Raw genomic sequence first — 23,649 nt, 5'->3', positions numbered from 1 at the left:
CTTTTCTTTATTATTTAATTGGTTACTATAAGTTATAAATGAATTATTATAAATTTTAATTATAAAATTTTAAAAGAGATCTTTAGTGTTTCTGAGAAAGTATAACTGGGATTTCATGTAGTGAATTGGAAAGAGGCCCTTTCACAAGAATTTGCTGTGGGGTTTATGTTTTAAAATGTATGGATGCTGTATGCATTGGCTTCATGTAAGCATCTGGCATATTTTTGATTATATGTTTAGGTAAATTTGTCAATAATTTTATTCATACAGCTATAAGTTAAAATTCCTTGTATGGCTTTTATACTACAAAGAAATGCATTATTAAATATGTGCAAATATATTAAGTTAAAAAGAAATTATTGGAAGAATGATGTCACAGAAAGGGACATATGAATTCCAGAAGAATAAAAATACAAAATGCACATTTTAAACTTGGAAAAATCATGGGCAGTCATTCTATTGGTATACATTTCAACAAAACCAAGCCAGGTAACATAGCAAGATATCCTGAAAAGTTGTATCCTTTATGAATAGAAAACAGTTTGTCATATTTGAATATGAGATATTCTGTTTACTTAAATAGTCTACCCTTCCATATAAATTTTCAAAAGATTAGATTAAAATGAAATACTGTTGGTTCTGAAGTTGATGAATAAAACTTACTATTTCCTATGAGGAGTCATAAAGTCACAATGGGAACATTCCTTTCTACTGATAGACAAGGGGAAGTCATATAAGGTGATGGGTGGATGATTCTTTGTCTGGGTTAGTTAGAAATGTCACTTGGAATTTCATATTGATGAACCTCATCTTATGAAAATGTAAAAATCTGCATTATCATTGAGAAAAGTTATGGAGGCGATTATTCAATTACAAAAGGGTTCTTATATACAATTATTCACAAATGAGTTTCTTTAAATAGCTTATTTCCCTTGTGCATATAAAACTTTCATTGATCATTAGCTTCTTAAAAGAGTCTGGGGGACAGAGCCTCTTAAAGCTGACATGTTAAGCCACTGCTAATTAAAGAACAATCACAAATGAAGGGAACACGTTTCTGAAATTATGATGATTTAATTTACCCGCAAATCCAGATGAACATACTAAGTTCATAAAGTTTGACTGGAATGCTGGTATCCTATTTTCATAATCATATTCTAGCAAAACTTTTTTTTCATGAAAAGTCTGCATGTAATTTAGGAGTGCTTAGTTATTTAGCCAAAATTCAAAGAGGAAATATATGAATGAACATCTATCTTTATATTCAAACTTGAAGTGATTTGAGTCTTTTTATAGCTTCTATTTTAATGGACATCAGTCATGTGGTGCATACTGTTATTTGGAAACCTCTTTCAATATTCTACAGCATAAGATCCTTTGATAGGTTTATTTTTTATAAATTGGCATTTACTTTGCAAATTCAGGAGCAGTTCTTGTTAATATAGGATGCTCGCTGCATTTTTCTGTGCTAGTAAGCTTCAATCATTAAGAATGACTTAGAAAGCTTTGTGATAACAGTGCTTGTCATGGGACAAACAGTATTTTCTATAAAATGAATATGACTATCACCAAAGCCTTCATGAGGAACTTGACAGGCATAATGGTTTGATGCTTTGTTTTGTAAAATTATTCTCGATGTTTCTTGTCTTAAGAAATATTATGCCTGAATTCCTTTAGTTTAGAAAAAGAATTTTTCACTTTTAATTTCATCTTGATAGTCATTTTTAAGCTGCAGTATACATTAAATTGTATTTGTAAAAATATGAATTAGGGCCAGGGTTATGGCTTAGTGGTAGAGCACTTGTATAGCATGTGCAAGGCACTGGGTTCGATTCTCAGCACAACACAGAAATAAATAAAGTCCATCAAAAATGAATTTAAAAATGAGATAGGGATAATTTCATTCTTTTACCTAAGTAAAATAATATATGCTCTTAGATAAACTTTTTATGAATTAAGCAATCTAAAAATCAATGATTTCTATAAGATAAAGTAATATTTAAGAACAAAATCTCAGTATGCACAATTGGGTCCTTAGAGGGGAGATGGAAATTAATTTTCTAAAATCTTACACATGCTCCAATGAAGTCCATATCTCCTGCCACAATAAGATATTCTAGTAAGAATATAACAAAAATAATAATGACATGATGATGATGATGATGAAAATAGAAACAATGAGTTTTTGTAAAATCTTGTAAAATTTTCATGTAAAAATGTATAGTCATTTGGTCCCTGTTTTCTTATCAGTAAAATTAAAAGTACTTGATAACTTCTAAGCTCCCTTCACCCCCTAAAATTCCTAATCTGGAACTGTGACAAGTTATACCTATATAGTTACTTAACTGGCCAGTGATAAATAAAATAGTACTTTTGGTGCTACAATAAAAGAGTAGTCTGTATAATATGTGCCAGGAACTAGACTGGGACTTGGGAATTTCAATGGATTCTACATTGCTTTTGTGACAGCACACTTTCTTGCACCTTTTCTTTCTTCTCACTTCTCTCCTTTTGACCCCTTTTCAAAGTAAGAGAACATGTAGGCTCATTTACATTTTCTCTGCATCTCTTTTTAAAGTCTTTTAACAAATGCTTTAAGTGGCTTCCAAATTCTTAGATATCAATGGCTTATAGAAACTGTTGTAACCTCCATGTCCACCTTTCTTGGGTTTTAAACTTGTCTTAGCACTGGGCTGTGAGCACTTAGCACTTAAAAAGGAAGTTAGACTTCTGCTTCAATAGCAGGTTTTAAAGTACACATGAAAAACTGCATCTGTTTTTCCTCCAAACTATTCCTCCTATCACCAAAGAAGAACTTTGAATTTGAGAATCTGTGAGAATCATAAAAAGTAGGTCATATAACAACTGAAGAATACTGCCTTTAATTTATTGATTATAACTTAAATATATGAAATATTAAACTAAAAGCCAGTATGACACAGATTACCTTTCTGATATGAATCAAAATAATCAAGGTCCTTTTTGGTTTTGAAAGTAGTATATCAGACTAAAACAGATGTTAAGTGTCATTTATCATGACACAATACATTTGGACTAAGTAGAACTGAATGCTATCAGTTTAAACAATTATAATACCAGTCTGTATTTGGCTTCAATGTTTTAATTATGATATCTATTTGTCCAGAAGCTCTAATTTATATATGACAAAGTTTATTTTGTGAAGTAGAACTATGCTGATCTGCATGTCTTTCTTAAATGTGCAACAAGCAATCACTTTTCATAAAACGTTTAGACTTTGAGGCTGGGTTGTAGCTCAATGGTATAGTGCTTTCTCAGCATGTGTAAGCACCTGGGTTCAATCCTCGGCACCACATAAAGATAAGTTAAATAAAGGTATTATATACATCTACAGCTAGAAAAAATATTTTAAAAAGTTTAGACTTTGAATATTATTTTTCATTAGTAAAAAGGAACATTTTATGATTTTTTTACTTGCTTTGTCAGTGAAAATATGTCTTGTTCATTCTTCATGGAATATTAAAATCAAGTCAACAGCTTTACATTTGCTTATGTCAAGTGGTAGAATAACTGAAGATGGAAAAACCCAAACCGTCAATACTTTTCCTATTTGTGGGAAGAAAGATCTTATTTGCATCACTTGCACAACTCAACAACATAGTATTTTTTTTTTTAGAATCAACAGTATTACCTGCCACTTTCAGAACTGGGTACCAAATTCATCACCTGAATAATTATATTTCTAGTAAATTGACATTAAGTATTTACCTAACCTAGAAAAGAAAATGAAAACATCTTCCTAAGTTTATTAAGACAGAGTAATACCTAATAAAAAGGTGTGCTTTGTTTCATAGCAGCTATGAAAATATACAACTAGAGAGCATATGTTACAGAGCTATTTTTCTCTCCATAAAATAATTTCCTATAGGACTTCATTGGATTAATACCTAGCATGCTTGTAATAGATTCCATAGGCAATATATTCACATTCATATTTACAGAACACATATGACATAGAAATAGAATGATTATTTTAGCAACATGGTTAACTAACATATGATTTTCACAAGTTTCTTGTAATAATATCTATCAGGATCTATTATATAAAGTATGGGCATTTCCCCTCAATGTAATTAAATTTAAAAATTTTTCAACTACAGTATGGTGAAACAAGACAGAGTGTCAGTTAATTTCCAGTGTGGAATTTTAAAAATTAGACTACAGTTAAATTGGGTAAAGGTGTACATATATATCCAAGATCTATGTAAAGAATATTTTTTTGTAGGTTAAATTGTGTTGTCAGCTATTCTCCTCTAAATGTTAATGTCTGGCGAATACTTGTTACCAACTCAGATACTCCAAGATTTTGCTTGTTATTGGATTTAACAAATGAAAATAAATTAGTAAAGGAAAATAAGAGTGCTGCTGGACATCTTCTTCAGTCTAGTCTCCTAATTACATTATCTTGAAGAAAATTTGGAGATGTGCCTTTTGTACACCTTATTATGAATTAGTGTTTATTGACATTCCATGTGCCCAGAGTGCTTTGCAAAATTGCTAGGTACTTAATTAAGAAACTCAAAATCTAGAGGAAGTTCCCAGTTGAACATTAAGATGATCAGAAGAAAATGGATAGGAAATGTAAATATGCAATTAAGTTTGTATAATTCATCAACCATAGACATTTTCATAAATAAATTAGGTTTATTTGAAACCCTCCAAATATGGAGAAACTCAAAACCAGTGAGTCTACTTATATACAGTAAAGACAGAAAAAAAGTAAAAGGGGAACAGCAATCTTGATTTCAAAGAAAAAAAGAACTCTGTGCTATAAAGGTATTTAATTAAATATTAAAATGTTACTATATTCATTATATATATTTGGTAAGAGTGTAAAATTTTCTCTGACAAGAATTCTAAAATTATGTAGTAAGAGCCTTTAACAAAATTATTCCTTTTATCCAGAATCTTTTTTTCTTTAGAAATATGTTCTGTTGAATAAGGTGAAAAGGATAATACATAAGTAAAGATCATCACATCATTATTTGTGATACTGAGAATTAAAAAATACAAATGTCAAAAACTACATATGAAATTATATGACTTCATCTGGATATTATGTAGCCATTAAAAGGATGTTTTCTGAGAATATTTAAAAGCAGCCAAATGTACATACAATTTAGAGTTTAAGAAACAAGATCCTTTTCGATATTTCACCCAAATTTCTACCATTAACCTGCATAATAATTTTTTAGAGAAAAATACAAAAATTAAGTAAAGTTTGACATCTACTTATAATTCTCAGTAAATTCTGAGTTGTAAGCTATAATTAGTCTCTTTAGGTCAAAGCTAAGGTGGATTTCTACACTTTGAAAAACTGTTAGCAATGGAATATGCCATTCTCTGATCTGGAAGCTTCTGAAAATGGGCTCCTGGACATAACATTCAGACCAGATCTCTGAATGACATCTACAGGGCTCACACTCAGCAAGTCAATTGTGTTTGTCTTTTGACTCTCTTGAATACAGCTGCCTGAAAAATATTGTCAGATTTACCTCTTGGATTGACCTTCAGAATTCTGCAATGTGATTTCTGGGCCTTTTGCCCAAGAAAGTGCTGTCCATATATTTGCTGATTCCTGAAAGTTATTTAAAAAGAACAAAGTTCTTTTTTCCACATTTAGAAATAACACACAGATGCCACTTAAAGTGGAAATGTCAAACCTGCCAATTTTACATATTTTATATAAATATAGTTACCATTACATTGTTTCCTAAGTACTTGGCCTTTTAGTGCCATTTGCTTTCTACAATGAAATAGTTTAAATGATACTACCAGACTATTCCAGTTTGAGAAGATGAAGGAATTAGAACAGTAAAATACAAGTGATACTTAAAAGCAAAGCAAAGGCAGGCATGGCCAGCAGTACAAAGTGAATGTGGACCTGGCTTAGTTGGAGCACACCTGCAATCTCAGCTGTTTGGGAGGCTGAGGCAGGAAGATCGCAAGATCCAGACCAGCCTGAGCAACTTAACAAGACACTATCTAAATAAATAAATAAATAAATAAATAAATAAATAAATAAATAAATAAAAAGAGGGTGAGTGAGCTCAATTTGTAGTACTGAAAAAAATGTGAATGTGGAGATTAAGGGTAATTCCAGGAACTCTGTGATTTTATTGAAGTTTATATAATGAATTATATACATTTGAGATGAAATCAGATAACTGATGGACTTAAATTTACTAGGGATTTTTGGATGTATGTGAAATTTAGCAAGGATATAGAAGGTAGATCAACAGACATGTACCAGCTCAGCTTTGTATATTTCTGGATTTTTAAAGTTGTAACTCATACAGGTGTTTCATTATATTCTGAGGTTAACTTTAGATTTAGGAACAGGTTGAGACAGATCCATGATTTCTTATCCACTGAAATTCTCTTGGAGATTTTCACCTACTCATAAGGGGAGACACCACTTACAGGTCCATGTCTCTGAGACATACAGTCCTCCTACTGCCACTCCATGACTATGCATCAGTCCCTCTTTCTTAGGATTTGATATTACATATTACACCTGTAAGCACAAGATGATGGAGGCAGGAGGCAGACCTTGTATCAGCAAGCTCTTTTTTATTCAGAGGCAGAGTCAATCCTTCAAACAGCTGATGGGGCTCATTTGGGGGGCAGAAAATGGCAATGGGCTTAAGTAAAGGTCTGAGTTTTATAGGCTTCATTCAGGGTTGGACAGGATGGTAGTTCCTGGAGTTCATTGTATTGGAGTCAGCTGATCTATTAAGGTGGGACTGGAGTGTGGATAGGGAATTTCCTGGGGCTTATTATATTGGAGTCAGCTGACACATTAGGGTGGAGGGTCACGTGCCAGTCAGGTGTGAGTTCCTTTTGTGTTCCTTATCTCTGGCTGATGCCTGTGCTTTTAATTGACAAAAGCTTCAATTTTACCCCAGACAAGGCAGGTGGGGGAACTACTGCAAATAGGGGAAATGTCCTGGGACCTATATTCCATATCCTTCAGAACCTCTCAGAATGATAGCTTTTTCACATCTGGAAAGAGCAAAATTTTATCCTCAAGGAAGTTAAAGTCAAGGTGTATATTGGAGAAAACAAGTATATTTTAGGTACCTCAAATCTTATTGTGGTTAATGCTCTTTCCTTGACTTATATTTTTTGTTGTTGTTAATTCATCTACTAGCAACAATAGCATGGCTATTATTTCAAATGAACTGTCACTCAAAAATGCAAGGATAAATAATGGTTAAATTTCTCTAACTAGCAAGTCATTTATCTGGTGATGCACTATGAACTGGAATCAAAAAATGAAACAAAACGAAAATTGTTTAAAAGAATCAAGATGTGCCAAGTGTTGTAGTGCATATCTGTAATTCCAGCAGCTCAGGAAGCTGAGACAGGAGGATTATAAATTCAAGACCAGCCTCAGCAATTTAGGGAAGTCCTAAGCAAATTAGCAAGACCTTGTCTCAAAATTGAAAAAAAAAAAAAAAGCTGGGGATGTGACTTAGTAGTCAATACCCCCTGGGTTCAATCCACAAACCCTGTCCCCTGCAAAAATAAAAATAAAAAAATAAAAAATAATCAAGATGCCAGGTTGATGTCTTTAGTTGTCATTAAAGACAACCACGTTTCTTTTTTCAGTGACAATAAAGGAATTAGAATATTTCTTGAACATTTTGTTCATAGATAGGCCCATACATCTTCAAATGAATACATAGTCAAATCATTTAATTTGCACAAGAAATTTTCAATATAATTTGGGTAGTCTTTATGATTTTGTTTAAGAAAAGGTACTATTTTAAAAATAGCTTTACAATTGTATTTTACAAAGCACTATAGTAGAAGGTAAAGAGTAATTTGATTTATTCAAAATTCAGGGACAATAAAAAAAACCCAATGGACAACCATCAACCATAAAATTTTTTAATTATGTTGTCAAATAAAGACATACAATTAAAAACATAAAAATTTCATTTTTATTATGTCCATTACAGATAACTACTACCACCATAACTTTCCCTCTTCCTTGCCCAAGATGTTTAAAGTTTTACATAGCTTCTTAGAAATATATCTTCCAAAGAGTTGTTGAAATTGCTATATAAGCATGGCCACTCTTGAGAATTTATATTTCATTTTTTAAATAAAATAGCAATATCACAGTGTGAGTAAAGTGTAAGATACAATTTTAATATGTTTATTTTGTATATGGCATTGCATTAATGCTACCTATACTCTTCCATCTAAAAATATCAAGAATACTACTACTTGCATATTTATGATATTAATTCAAAAGGCTTGAATTTGCTATAAAAGAAGTATATTAAGGGGCTGGGGTTGTAGCTTAGTGGTAGAGTGCTCATCTATCATGTGCAAGGCCCTGGGTTCGATCCTCAGCACCACATAGAAGTAAATAAACAAAATAAATGTATTGTATACAAATAAAAGATAAATATTAAAAAAAACAAGAATAAAAAATATATTAATACTCAGTCTATATAAATCCTGCATATGATCATCCCTCAAAATTAGCAAACAAAGATATTTCCAGCGTTGGAGACCAATTGAATACATTAATATAGGCTTACATGTTCTAAAACCATCATCACATCTTTGTGCAATATAACTTAGATATGTTTTTACTAAACATTATCACATCTGTACTTTGTAATCTTCATTCAGAAAACATTTATAATTGTCATCAACTTCTCACCCCATGAACAATAATAACATTTTAATTTAAGGGATGGGCTACATTGAATACATTTTCATTTTTGAAAGATTAATATAAAAAAAATTTCTATAGACTTTTGTGGAGAATATATATATATATATATATATATATATATATATATATATATATATATATATATGTGTGTGTGTGTGTGTGTGTGTGTGTGTGTGTCACACATACCACATATCAAATTAAAATAAAAACTAAGAGAATATAATGGATATTTATAATTAAGAAAGAAAATTTTCCACAATTTGGTATAACTGAATATAGCTAAGTGACTAAAAAATCCTATACTTTTGTCTAAGATAAGTATTTTAGAATTCTAATTCATGTATAACTGAATATTTTTTATCACAGAGTATTTTGTCCATGGCCTTATGTCCAAATACCCTAGTTCCTTAACCAAATGCCACTTGATCAAATTTAAGTAATATATTATCTAAAACAATTACCGCAATGTCTATTATGTTGCATTAGATTTTTTTAAAGAGAGAGAGAGAGAGAGAGAGAGAGAGAGAGAGAGAGAGAGAGAGAGAGAGCTTTTCTTTTTTTTTTAAGATGGACACAACACAATGCCTTTATTTTTATGTGGTGCTGAGAATCGAACCCAGGTCTCCTTCGTCCTAGGCGAATGCTCTACTGCTGAGCCACAATTCCAGCCCCTGCATTAGATTTTTAAAATGCTTTTTTTTTTTTTGCCATAATGGTAACATTTACTTTAGTAAACTTCCATCCTTTTCTCTGAATTTCAGAAAATTCATGTTAATATATTAATAGATATTATAAAATAGTTCCATATTGCCCAGTTTAAAAAGAATTCAAACATTATAACATTACACTATACTGTCATTGCTAAAATCATCAGCCTATTTCATTTCCCAATAACCATCTAAATAGCACATATCCATTTTGGTCTCAAGGTGTACTTTGCAGAGAACAGAATGTCATGTGTGCTGGCATTTCCTAATTCTGTCCTCTTTAAATACCCATGAGTTTAGCTCAGAGTATCATATGGTAACGATGTAGACTTATTAACTGTCAGAATATACTAAAAAAATGTATTAACTAGAATTAAGGATTTACTCACCCAGCTGGGTCTCCTGAATTGTCAGTTTACTTTCCATAGGATACAAAAGCTTGGGTGGCTTATCAGTCAGAGGAGCTGGAAAACAACAATAATAATAGTACAGAGACTTATAGTTATGTTGCATGAACTGAATGATAGCATACAGTTTATTTTCTCAAAGATTTTTCATTCTCAAAGTAGTGTCAAAGCACTCTACCAAGTAATGACTTTCATATTGCAGGTGGTACCTTCAGGCAAGCTGGAAAGCTATTAGATTATACAAGAGTAAAATATAACATTTCCAGATCAACAGTCACATGACACCTTTGAATTACAGAATCAGGATTGGTCAGTTCTTAAAAAAATCAGACTGTTTCATGATAAATCTTATATTTATATCTTATTTTTGTTTTAAAGGGATGCCCTCCATTTTTTAATATTAAAGCTACACACATATGTATGTGGCATGTAGTAAAACATTATTCAGTATAGAGGTTTGTCATTCTTCTTAATTCCATTTATATTTTCCATATACTGGATCACATTACCTCAAAACACACAATCTACCAATTGCATTAAGTGTTCCTACATATAGATACACTAAATGGGTTAGCAATGTGACATTAGTGTCAGTACAAATGAAAAACCAGCCTCTACCTCAGAGAACAGCCTGTCCAAGGAAGGGACATCAACTTTGTCCTTGGAAAAACCCACAGAGCACTCCTAGGCACATTCTCATCCTGCTAAGTTGTTTATCTACAAATAACAGGAGAGACCTGCTGTGCCAGGTGTCCCTGACTCAGGCTAGGTGGGGATCCATAGCAACCCCCTAGCAGCCACCAATCAGCATGAGACAGGGAAATACCTGGGATGCCAGATGACCCTCCCAGTAGTTTATGGTGGTTGATAACATGTTGGGAAACCATGTAGTTCAGCACATACACTCCTCTTGGCTTAAACCAATGAGTTCAAATGAATCCCCCTTTTGTAGTAACCAATCACTCCTACCCAACTTGTTCCCGCCAGTGAATGTGCTAATCATGTTTTAGAGTTGTTATTTGATTTTCCCGCGGTGTGTGATGATTTGCTAAGAGATGCTATGATGTATGTGAAGTCCCTGCCTTCTCCAAAGAATATATAAAACTGCTGCAAACCCTGGGCTAGGGGCCTCTCATCGTCACCAGTTGCTGTGTATGCGCGAGAGGACTGAGCTAGCTCGCAATAAACACCTCTTTGCTGTTTACATGGATCTTGGTCTCTGGTGGTCTTTTGGGGGTCCCGAATTCTAGCATAACACAAGCATGCACACTCATGCCAAGAGGATATTTTAAAATGGTATTTTCCCTTTAGTCTAAATCTGTATTACTATTATCTGTTACATTTTGTAGTGTGTGTATATTGCTAATTTGCATGATATACTTTCTTTGATTTGAAACTTCCACACATTTCTGCTCTGTGCTCTCATCAATTTCATTTATCAGCAACAAGTCTAAGAGTTTGCTACTATACATTGGGAAGATGGGCATCCTATTGCATGCTTCATTCCTAGTAAACTAGACTTTCTGGACTTTAGACAAATAGTTCTTCATTAGTTCCCCCTCCTGCCCCTGACCCTGAATTGCCTAGGTCCCTGGAAATCTGTCACTGTAACTTCTATTCTGTATAAAAAACAGACATTGATCAATTAAGGGTCACTGAACTAAATGTTTTTGCTTTGAGACTTTCTTTTCTCCTTGCCAGGAGAACATGCCAGCTTGGTTGATAATTAGAAGGTGGATCTAGACAGAACTGCCAGGAGTTGGCTACATGTACTCATCACCAGAGGATTCAAGAATTCAAACTACTTCAGCAGTTTGCCTCCATGTCTCTTTAACAGAAAACAAAGTCAGTGCAAAGGGATAGTGCATCTCAAGTTAGGAAAACAGTGACGAGTTTTTAGGATCATTATGGTTTAGATATGAGGTGTCCACTAAAAGCTTATGTATGAGAAAATGCAAGAATGTTCAGAGGTGAAATGGTTAGATTGTGAGAGTCATAGCCTAATCTGTGGATTAATCCACTGATATGGGTTAATTGGGTGGTAACTGTAGGCAGATAGGGTATGACTAGAGGAAGAAGGTCACTGGTGGTATAGCCTTTTATATCTTGTCCTTAGTAAGTGGAACTCTCTCTTTCTCTCTGCTTCTTGGTTGACATGTCCTGAGCTGTTTTCCTCCACCATGCCCTTCTGCCATGATGTTGGGCCTCACATCAGACCCAGAGCAATGGTGTCAGCTGACCATGGACTGAATCTCTGAGCAATGTAGTCAGCTGACCATGGATCTCTGAAACTATGAGCTAAAATAAAATTGTCTTCCTCTGCATTGTCCTAGTCAGTATTTTGGTAACAGAGAATAAAAGTTGACTAAAACAAGGGTCTTTATTGGGGAGACCAACCTCATCTAGACTAATTGCTGTGTTCATAACTAATTGAATGCACTATTTATTTGCCTTCATTACTATTTAAGAAGAATGTGGGAATAAAAGTGAAAAACGAAAGTTTGGGTAATAGGATGAGATTAATAGCTCTGAAATTCTCAAAAATTTAACATCACTGAGTAACCTTAAATACTCTGATTTCATGCCTCAAGTGATCTTAAAAGATTTGATTCTCTTACTAACAAAACAATCAGCTTATTTACTAAATGTTGTCAAAATAGTTCACCATTAATAGGTTAAAAAATCACACTTCTTCAACTCTGGTTATCAAATGAATTTTAGTGAACTTCACAAGCCATGATGATGTCAAAATAACTGGTTTATTTTAATAAGTTTCTTAGTTTAAAAATCTTGTGATTATGTAGTTACTAGTAGATAATTTGACAGTTTGTTTTAAAAAGCAGTTGAGAAAATGTTCCATGCTCAAACACTTCCCACACTAGCCTGTGGTGAGGGGAAACAAAATCTGTATAGAAAGATAATATAATCCATATGTAGCACATTTGTTCAGAAATGTAAAATAGGTTTTTGTTTCTCTGCCCTACCCTACCACCCACTCTGTGACATAATGTTATGTCCTGAAGAATTTTCATATTCTGTCATTTGACAAACTCCATGTTAGCATAGGAATTCTTCAAGTCTAGATCATGAAATCATAAGATATTGGGGCTAGAGAGAATTCAATGCTTGTTAAGTTATTTTAAATTTTTAAAACTATGTTTCCTAAAGTCATGTTATTTGCACAGAGCACCTCTGGGCAGAAAAAGTAAAAAAGGAGAGAAGGACTGACCCACTGGGCATGTCTCCAAGCCTTGGGATGTCACCCACTCCTATTTGACAGAAGTAGCTCTGTTTTGACAAAGGTAGTGCTCTATCCATCAATATTTCATCCACAATTTTGATGGACCAAATTCAATTCAATTCAACTTACACATGTTAAACACTATAATGTTCCAGACACTGTGATAGGTGGTTAGGAATGACTCTGTTTTTTGTCCTTATACTTCACAGTGATCTGTGGCTTAATAATAAAAATAAACATTTGAACTGATAAAAATCCCTTTGTTTAAGAGACCAAGGATCTGAGGCTCAAAGAGATCAAAAAGTTTGCAAAAGGTAACAAAGAAAATCCAAGCTAGAATCCTTGCTAGATGTTTCCACTCAATTCTTTATAATGTGCACTTTGAAAATTCTGTCAAGCAACTTCTGCATAGGCCTGTACAAAGTTCCCTTCAAGGTGTGTACATTCTGTTAAAAAAGTAAAAATATGCAATTAAATCATCATAACCTAGAGCAGAGCTCTTGCAATGCAATCTGTCATCATCCATAAGTGTCATGTATTCCTATTATGCTATGATGGATATCAGTTTGGTACATTTCTCATATGATTTGCCTTTCTTTGATAAAAGTGATAGGAAACTCCCAGATAACACAAAGGATGAACTACTGACTTGACACACTGGCAAAATGACTGTGAAAGGAAGTGATATCTAAGACTAAGGTGTAGCTCAGTTTCACAGTCATTTGAGGGTGACAAATTTTGCTGCCACAAAGGAAGGGCATGCACAGAATTATCCATTATTTGAATGTTTTTGGAACATTACAGTATTTAATATTTTTAGTTGATTTGAACTGACAGGAGACAGAAGTGGAAAACAAATGCAAGAATAATAATGACCAATCAAAATGAACAATCATGAAAACAGAAAAACATTCCTTATTTTTATGCATTTGTAAAGGTAGAACTGGAAGGAAAATGAAAAACATTAATTGTAATTAAAAAAGCAAAGTTATTAGCAACAGACCATAACTAGACCATCTGACAGTTTGTGTCAAGAAAAGAATTTGTCTTTTGGGGACACTTATTTTTCTCACTAAAACATGAAGATAATGAAATCACTAAAAAACTCAAGAATGTCCAAGTAGTGACATGAAGCACATAATGATTTTAAACCATAATCATATTTTGTCCACAAAAAGCACAATTAGAATGGAGCTATTTCTCTCACTAACTCTGCATTAAATACAGCTTTGTATCTACCCAAGTATTTTCAAGCCCTCATTTTATTTTTCAGAACATCTTATTAGCATCATCAAAACTGATATAGTCATTTAAAATAATAACAGGCCTCTCTTACAGAGTTTTTAATAAGTCTCAATTGACAAAACCCTTCTGCACAAGAGAAGGGGGGAATTTTAAGGACATTCATTTTTCTTACTAGCTGCCAGTCACAGAAACATCTAGAAGTCAGTCAGTATACATGAATAGATGTCTATAAGATTGATCCCTTATATATGTTAACATATCCTAACTATTCATGAAGAGATGCAGTCTCTCTCTTTCCCCCATTCCTTGTACAGTTTATCTATATAACAGTAAGAAATAGGTTCTCATCTTCTTAAAACAAAAAAGAAAAAAGTAGGGTTAAAGAGACCATGATTTTTTCAGTCTTTCTAATGTTCTCAAAGAGGAGAGAAATATGAGGTATCTAAGGTGAACACACATTTCTCTGCTTATCACTCATCACCCTTAAAAGCTAAATTTGACCCCTCCCACATTCATCCCTCCAACACTATTGAGAATGCTCAGCATTTTCTGTATACTAATCCTACGACAAAATTTGTTCTTTCAAAATCATATTTTTCTGATGTATTTTAAATAGTTTCTTTGTCTATTTCTTAGAAATTTTATGATAGATAAGGAGAGATCGAAAACTTAGCTTTCAGGGAGATGTGGATTTAATAATCTCTAACTCAGTTGGTTTGGCAAGTTGGAAGAGTCATTTAATACCTCTTAGTCTTCTTATATGTAACATGTGACATAAATATTCTCCCACATTGATTCAACAGTGTGAGGCTTTAATAAAGTAATGGATAAAATACCAGCATACAGTAGATGAAAAATAAATCTGTCTGGTGATTTCTACTGAAGTTTGGGACAATAACATTTAGCATATGCTAAATGTAGCATTCAATGTACCTTGGTAAGAACATGTTTACTATTTGTGAAATAATGAATTCAATGTTTAACCTGAGGTAAACTGAGGTTTAAAGGGATTTAGACCCTGAATTGAAGAATCACTAATATTTCCCGCATTAGTTTTTATAATAGGGGGATTGTTCCACAAGAATACAATTTTTAAAAATTGAGTAAATTTAAGTATACCAGACAATATACTGGGATTGCAAAGGACTCAAACAAAACAAAAATTTTAAAGGTTGTAAGACTTCACAGAGCTTATAATCTATATAATTACAAATACTTCCATGATTCAATTTTAAGAGCATTTGTCAAGTGACTAAAAATAGTATGTATTAAATTAGAAATAAAAGGATGAGTCATTCATAGAGATGTTCATAAATGAGAGCTTATTTATCATACATTGTGGTGAGTCTTACACTCAGGGGTAATTTCTAACCCCATTTAAATCCACCAACTAAAACTGGTCACAAAATAATATCCACAGATTTACACAGCTGACAATAAAACATGCTTTGTGGCAATTCCACTGACTCACTTCATTTTACAAAGGGTCACTTGTGCCTTCTTTCTTTTAAACTTAAAAGAACTGACAAACAATTGCCTGTTTTCCCAGAAAATGAAGGGAACTTGGATCTCCCAAAGAGCTTCAACCTCTGAATGACTCAGTGTGTGATTTCAGTTCTGCTTTCTTTGGCGTGGAATGTTTTAAAATTAGTTTCTAACAGTAGAGCATAGATCTTATGAGTGTTGTAGCATGTAGACACAATATCATGGTCCTTGTAGAAGAAAGTAATGGACCAAGATGAATGGTCCTTGTAGGAGAAAATATTAATGGATCCAAGATGAATCCATTTAGGGGAAAAAGGGTACTTTATTTTTCACTTATCTCTAATGCTTTGAAGTTGGAAAAATCTCTCCTATTTGGTAAAAATAATTGTAGTGACTCACAATAGTCATGGACCTCAGAAGCCTCAAAGAGTGTCAAAACAACTAGGCAGAAAGGTGCAGGGAGAGCACTTAATGAATAAACTAAAGACATATACAAGATAACATAGATTTAAGAGTAATGTCAAAGGGCATAATTGTTAATGCATTTCCCAAAATACATGTATTGAAGAAAATCAAGAAATCCATATGACTGGGTTTGATACTTAATATTTTATTCATTTAATTGGATAAATACTGCTGGTAATGAAAATAAAGCAAAATGTTTATTTATTAATTTCATTCATTTGACAAATATGCTAAAGCATATCTCTGTTCTAGTCACTAGGGCAAAGAGAGAGAAGATTTCTGCTTTCACAGAGCAAGTATTCCAGAAATTAAGATATAAAATAGACACATACATAAATACATATATAACATAATATCAGGTGATTAAAAATACCATAAAAATGAAGCAGCTAAAGAAAGACTAATGCAGGTGTGATTTTAGAGAGGACTGCCAGGAAATTGTGTTCAGATCATATGAAGCATAAGAAATGATCCATGTGAATTTCTGGAAGAAGTGTATGTCCAGCAGAGGGAATAGTGAGTGCAAAGTTTCCAAGATGGGAATATGTTCGGCATGTTTGGGGGATAGTAAAGAAGTCCATTGTTACCATATTCATGTAAGAGAAGAAGACAAACAGTTCAGAGACATCCATGGGCCAATGCACACATGGCCTTATAGAACATGGAAAAGACTTGGCTTTTATTCTAAAAACTATGGGACTTCTTTTAAGGATTTTGTAAAGAAGAGAGCCCCTGGAATAATTTAAGTCCAGTATCTCTGGCACCTTGTTATTTGAGTCACCTTGGAGGACGGAGTGCTAAGGAAGTAGTGATGTGCAGTGAAGACAGGAAGGCAGGAAGGCAGACATTGAAGAAATCCACGAAGAGATGATGGTAACGTGGTATTGGTGGTAGAAGTGGTAGTAAGTATTTTATCCAGTAAGCATCTACTACTATTTGATAAGTAGAGATAACAGATTTACTGATGGACTAGATGTGGAATGTTAATGAATATTCATGAGTTAAGGGAGATACACAGTTATGAGCTTGAGTAAACATGTGGATGGTAACACCATTTAATGATATTGGAAGGTACTATAAAAGGTATGGGTTTATGGACAAGTAGATACCAGGAGATATATTTTTATACAGTTAAGTCACCTCCCTTTATTCAGAAAGACCAATTTTACCATTGATCATTAGTTTGCTTTTTGGAATACTGAGCCTCCAAAAGTTTGAGAAAATGGCCTTTAAAAGTTTCATATTTTAGGTTAATGTCATATTCATTTATTACAATATACAATTTGGCTAATCTCAACTATTCTTTGCTTTAACATAATTTCTAATAAAATGTATATCCCCAAACTTTTTTCTTGACTAATAGAATCAGAGACATGCTTATCCAAGATATTATGAAAATCCTCAAGTATTCCTTTTGTTCACTGTAATGTGAACATATTTGACTGGCAAATTGAATATCATCATGTTTAATTCAGTTTTTTCCTCCTTTAACAATTATTATGAAGTACTGTTCTAATATAAAAGTGATGGAATTTATATGTAATCACTTTCTAATATGGTGATAAGCTCCTAAGGAATAATAAACAAGGAAAATATCATATTCATTGGTTTCAAAAAGATTTACTCAATATCAAATGTAAAATTAGTTAATATGGAGCTAATGTTAGGGTTCAGAGTCCTTATTCATTTTTCATCTTCTCAATTTCTGTCCTAAGCTCAATATTCCTTTATCTGCATACCTGCTTGACTTATTAGATTCACAGCAGATTGCCAAACTCATTCAATCACCCAATAAACCCTAATTCTGATCAAATTAGTTGAGAGAAACATGGAGAATAAATAGTGAAGACCATGAGTAGATGTAGAATAAAGTTGTTTTAATATTTTAAATTTCATTTTAAAAAATGCTGCAGTGGATTTTGCATAAATATGATGGGAATGAATTCTAACTGATTGCATGTCTGATTTTAACCATTTAAAATAAATGTGTGTCTGTGCTGAAAGTGAAAGTTTAAAAATGATGAGAAAAAGGAAACAATATATAATTATTGAGAGAAATTATGATAAATCCTAGGAAAAAATGCTGATTGATGTAACAGCTATAATCAAGTAGGTGAACATGCCAACTACTGTTTTCACTTCTGTTGATAGGCAAGAAAAAAATTAACAGCCACTAATTATTTTCTAGGGACAATAGTCAATTCCAAGAAATTATGTGTCCTATAAGGGAAAGTATCTCTTTTTTAGCAGCGAGAAAGTATGCAAAATTATCATAGCATATCATTTTCTTTTTCGACTAGCAGATAAAAGGCCTTCTAGAAATGAAAAAAAAAAGATAAAATTCAACTCATTTAAAAATGCTTTTAAGAGAAAATTGTGAAATAGACAAAATATCACCATGTTACCATGTGAATCAGAACATTTTAAGTTCCCTTTTTGGCTTGAGATAACAAAACACGACATCAATTTTTTTTTTTTTATTGGTTGTTCAAAACTTTACAAAGCTCATGACATATCATCTTCCATACATTTGATTCAAGTAATGGGAGTTCATAACGACATCAAATTTCCATTGTGTAGTATACTATAATTTAATGTTCATTCATTTTATATTGAATTGGTTTATTTATAGTTGTATTTCTGTAAAAGCTTTTTATATTCCTTAATATAGAATCTTAAATGATTACTCACCAATATGGCTCTACAATAGTGGTTCTCAACTGGGGTTGTCACAGTGTGTGGTGTTAGTTAAAAATGGATGCTGCTAAATATATTGTAATGCATGGGAAACCCTCCCACAAGAATAATCTGGCCCCTGATCCCTGATGTATATAATGATCAATATTGCTGAGATTGAAAAGCCTTGCCCTATGATAACCCTATGTTAAATGTGATTTTATTGCCTATATTTCAAACATGAATTGTGCAAAAGACTTACATTGTCTTATAAATATAAAGCTGTATAAAATGTAGAGACTGATGAAACAGGTGGTGGACCATAGACATGAAGGGTGTTTGAAACACTGCAGAGGCTTAGTATTCAGAAAGGTCAGGAATGACATGGCATAGGGGAAAGATACAATACAACAAGTGAGAAGCATTGACCAAGAATTAGTTTAAAGAATCAGTAATCTACTCTTTCCTCTTCCATATCCTCATAGGAACAATAACCACCACAAAAGTCACTTCTTTACCACTTATCAGCTAAAAATCAAGTGGCTCTTCTCTAAAGACATGACATTGATTATCCAACACAGAATAGAAGCATTCCAGAAATTCAGAAATAATTCTAATATATCTTTAAATACTTAGCTTTTGAAATTTTATAGAATTATTTCACAGCAAAAGTTTCCAAATATTATTAATCCTTAGTATGAAAGTTATTTGCAGTCAATGAAAACACACACACACACACACACACACACACACACACCCAAAAAAGCAAAAGAAGGTAAACTAAAAACAATTTGTTCAAAAATTATTTAGAAATTTATTTAGAAAACCATATTCAGTGGACCTGGTCAAGAATTAAAAACAAAGTAACACATGTAAAAATCTCAATAATTTATCATTAAATATCCATATAGCATTCTGTACTTTATTTTATTGACAAAACATTAAGAAGATGTGTTGTTAGCTGGGACTCACAGTAAAAAATTAAGGCTTGTAAGATATAACAACATGAATAAAACATCTCAAATAAACATGTGTAAAAGAAAAATTAAAACTTATTACCTAGGTTGTGTGGTGACACTATTTAATTTGACCATTATTTTGCTACAAATAAACAGAAACTTCTACAAAATGAGGACAAAAGTCAGGATTTGAACCTACCTCGTCTCATTTCAATAGTCACATGTTTTCCATTTCTGTGGATGGTTTTCATCATTTGTGTCTTCTAATATGGTGCTTAGCAGACACCTTGATTTCCCTCAAGTCTTTGATGATATGAGTCATACAGGTGGGAAATGATTTTGATGGAGTTTGAAAATAGGGGTGGAAAATGCCATGTAAATTTAACAGAGCTCTTTAGAACTAAAGTAATTTTAACAATAATAAAAATTTTACTATGGGATTTAAATAAGTTTTATTCTGCTTTCTTGAAAACACTGTATGAGAAGATTATGTCTGTCATGGGCTCTTATAAACAGAATCTTTTAATGCTTATAGAACTTGGTGATGACATACAGTTTGATTCTGGACCCAAAAGAAAAAAAGGCATTCCAGAAATCCCATTAACACTGTTACCAAAAGAAAATAAACCTTAATAAACAAGCTCTCCATTAAACCTCAAGGTTTATAAATATAAACAAAAATTTTAAAATTTATATTAATTATGCATAGTGTTAGAAATGTTCTTCAGAATAATATTTTATAGCAGCCCAAATGTTAGGAAAACAACTTCATTTTTGCATAAAATTTGGGAACATAAATTTAACCAATTTATTCTACTGTTGCATGGCATTCCTCTTGAGATACCAAATTTCACTAAAGATCCGCAAGCTTCTTTAGGGAAAATAATGACAATTTGTTGAATATTTACAATTCCAACTTTTGCCCTTGCTTTAACTTTCTTGACCTCTACGAGGCAATAGCATAGGTTATTATGATATTCTATGAATCTAAGCTAACCTCTGTATATTCAGAACCATGAAATACCATTATAATAGTATAATATTGTGCACTAAAGTGCAGGCTGACCAGGATATTTGGTGATTTTACTACTTAAAGAAATATACCTCCAAATAATTAGCCCCCTTCCCTTCCTTTTTATTCTCATTCCTTCTTCTCTCCCCTCCTTCTTTCTATCCTCCTTTCATCCATCCATACCTCCTTTTCTTTCACTCTTCCTTTCAAATGAGACAGAAGAAAAAATATATTTTTATTTTATCATGGGTCAGTGGTAAAGGGACCCCTAATTTTACACACATCTATTTTTTTTTTTACTAATAGAACAGCTAGAACTTATTTGTCTCGACCTCCCTCATGTTGTCCCATTAATTGTCATCATTCATCTAACACTGTCAGAGAAGTCATTTTTAATAAAAATGGCTTAGCAAATAATCTCCCACCAAGTAGGATTTCAAGCCCTTCAACCTAGTCTAGGAGCTTAATAAAGAGTTCCAATGGTTGTTTTGTATTGTTTCATAAAAAGAAGTCCATCGGAAGTCATTAAAAACATGATTACTACCAAGGAAAAATGCAAAGCACAAAAACAAACAAAAAACAAACCAACAAAAACGCAACCCCAGAAGCAAAAGAAAGAAAAATATGCCTATGAGCAATAAAATCAGGCACCCTTTAAATAAAACTTGCTATTCAGATCTGATTATGCTGCAAATGCTGTTATATTACATTTACTATCAGCACACACCCAAGAGTTACTTGGCAACAAACAGAGGTTAGTCATTTTAAGCATTTTTTTTTTAAACAATGCAGGAACTAGCTGCAAATTTGCTCTGAGTTGCATTGACTACCACTCATATCATCAAAAGAAAACAAACACACACACAAATCAGCAAGTAACAAACAATTTTCACAACATATTGAGAATCACTAAAGCTAGGAAAGGGGGGTACATTGGGTTTAAGGATACTACTCTCACACGTTTTCTATTTTGCTTAAAATTGTTCATAATAAAAGTAGTTATTTAAAAAATGAGTTGTATATGAAAACATCAGTGTTTGGTATTTGTTTTAGTGTTATATATGGTTCATAGATCTATACATCTACATGTACATATGTTTTTATACTGAAGTGTAAAATGTAAATTTAGAGCCAAGTTTATAACAAGAAAGGAAAATAAACTGAATTGCATCTATGCCAGCTCAAAGCAATACCACAGCTCTATTTGCTCAGCAAAATTTGTTTCTATTATATCTTCACATTTCTGTTTATAATAAATAGAGAAAAAACATTTTTACTTTAGAAAAAAATGAATACAAAATGCTAATGGAATTCATCATGTAAGTATTTCTGAGTTACAAAATACCCCAAAACTTAGTAGCTTAAAATATTGGACATTTATTATTATTTATGAATCTGTAAAATACCTTGGAGATTCTGCTAATCTGGATCAGGCTTTAATGATTTTTTCATGACTCATTATGAAAATATGGTCTACTGCTTGTGAAGCATGTGACTTCACTCCTCTCTGCTGGGCTTACTCACATTTCTTCAATTTTATCAAGCTAAGATTTTTACTCAGTAACTAAGAGTGGGTCATTGAAGATTTGCTAACAAGGAAGTAACATGATCCAATGTGTTTTTTTTCATGTTTCTTTCAAGTCTGGAATTATCCTCAAGGTGTTCCATTCACATCAAGCACAGGGAATATTTTACCAGTTCTCCAGTTCAGCATTCTCTTGGTATTGTTTACAAATGTCCTTCCTTTGCTCCTAGAATACTAAATCACTCCTTAAATCTTACCCCACCCTTCCATAATTCCATAGATGGCATTTTTTTAGATAAACTTTCTGACACCTGCTGGGCTACCTAAACACAACCTCCTTATACCCCTGTCTAGCCTTTGAGAAGTTGGGTTGCAACTTTTCCTTCTATAAATGTGACTTCCCATTGAGACTGAGAATGCTATTTTTTTTTTTTACTTTGAAACTTTTAACTTTCATTTCCCTAATATTTTTAGTATTTTTTAAAATAGGTAAAATATAGCAGATGTTCAAAAAACATTTGTGGAATGATTGGTCAAAGAAAGATTTAATTGTATTCCATGTATGCTGTTTTAAAAGGCAGTAATTGTGTGCTTCTGTTTTAAAGATTTGCACTAAAAACTGTTCATTACAAAGTACATTTTTATGGATAATGGGTTATGCTTTAGTTACTTTAAAAAACTTACTCATCTAGAAAATATAATATAGTATCCAGAAAATGGCTATTAACACCACTAAAGAAATGATAAGTACTAGCAATTTTTACATTTATATGAGATAAACATTATCTTTCTTTAAATAATGTATGACCAGGAACTAGTATATTCATCTATTTCATTCATTTCTGGGTTATATTTAAGTTTTCTGCTTCTCTTTGTGCCAATTTGTAATGTGAAGGCACTTAATTAATCAGCAATATGTAAAAACTACTAATTATTAGCCAAAAATAAGGAGAAAATAAGATACTGACACACAAGTAATTTATATTCTGGTTGAATGTACATGACCAACAATTCAACGACAAATGAACATTGGTAATTGTGAGATAAAACATATTTTCTTGGCTATGAGTTATTTCAGAGGGGATAGGATATTAATGAGAGAGAAATTCATGGATAAGAAACACGTAAAAGGTCCATCAGAAAATGTACCTGCACCAGTTTACTCTGGAAGAAGCATGAAATTCCCCATC

At 32.5% G+C, this 23,649-nt stretch overlaps 1 protein-coding gene across 1 annotated transcript in view; it reads right to left on the bottom strand.

Moving 5' to 3' along the window:
• IL1RAPL1 (interleukin 1 receptor accessory protein like 1) overlaps nt 1–23,649 on the bottom strand; it is a gene marked incomplete at both ends in the record, with an annotated part of 1,105,883 nt that overhangs the window by 282,934 nt on the left and 799,300 nt on the right. The window contains one exon of the mRNA XM_081278170.1: nt 9,834–9,908. Coding sequence (XP_081134296.1) covers nt 9,834–9,908 — 75 coding nt within the window. The remainder of the gene's footprint in view (nt 1–9,833; nt 9,909–23,649) is intronic.

The sequence above is a fragment of the Spermophilus citellus genome (genome assembly GCF_964194105.1).
Source record: "Spermophilus citellus genome assembly, chromosome: X".
Taxonomy (NCBI): domain Eukaryota; kingdom Metazoa; phylum Chordata; class Mammalia; order Rodentia; family Sciuridae; genus Spermophilus; species Spermophilus citellus.
This window is presented reverse-complemented; position numbering and strand designations above follow the sequence as displayed.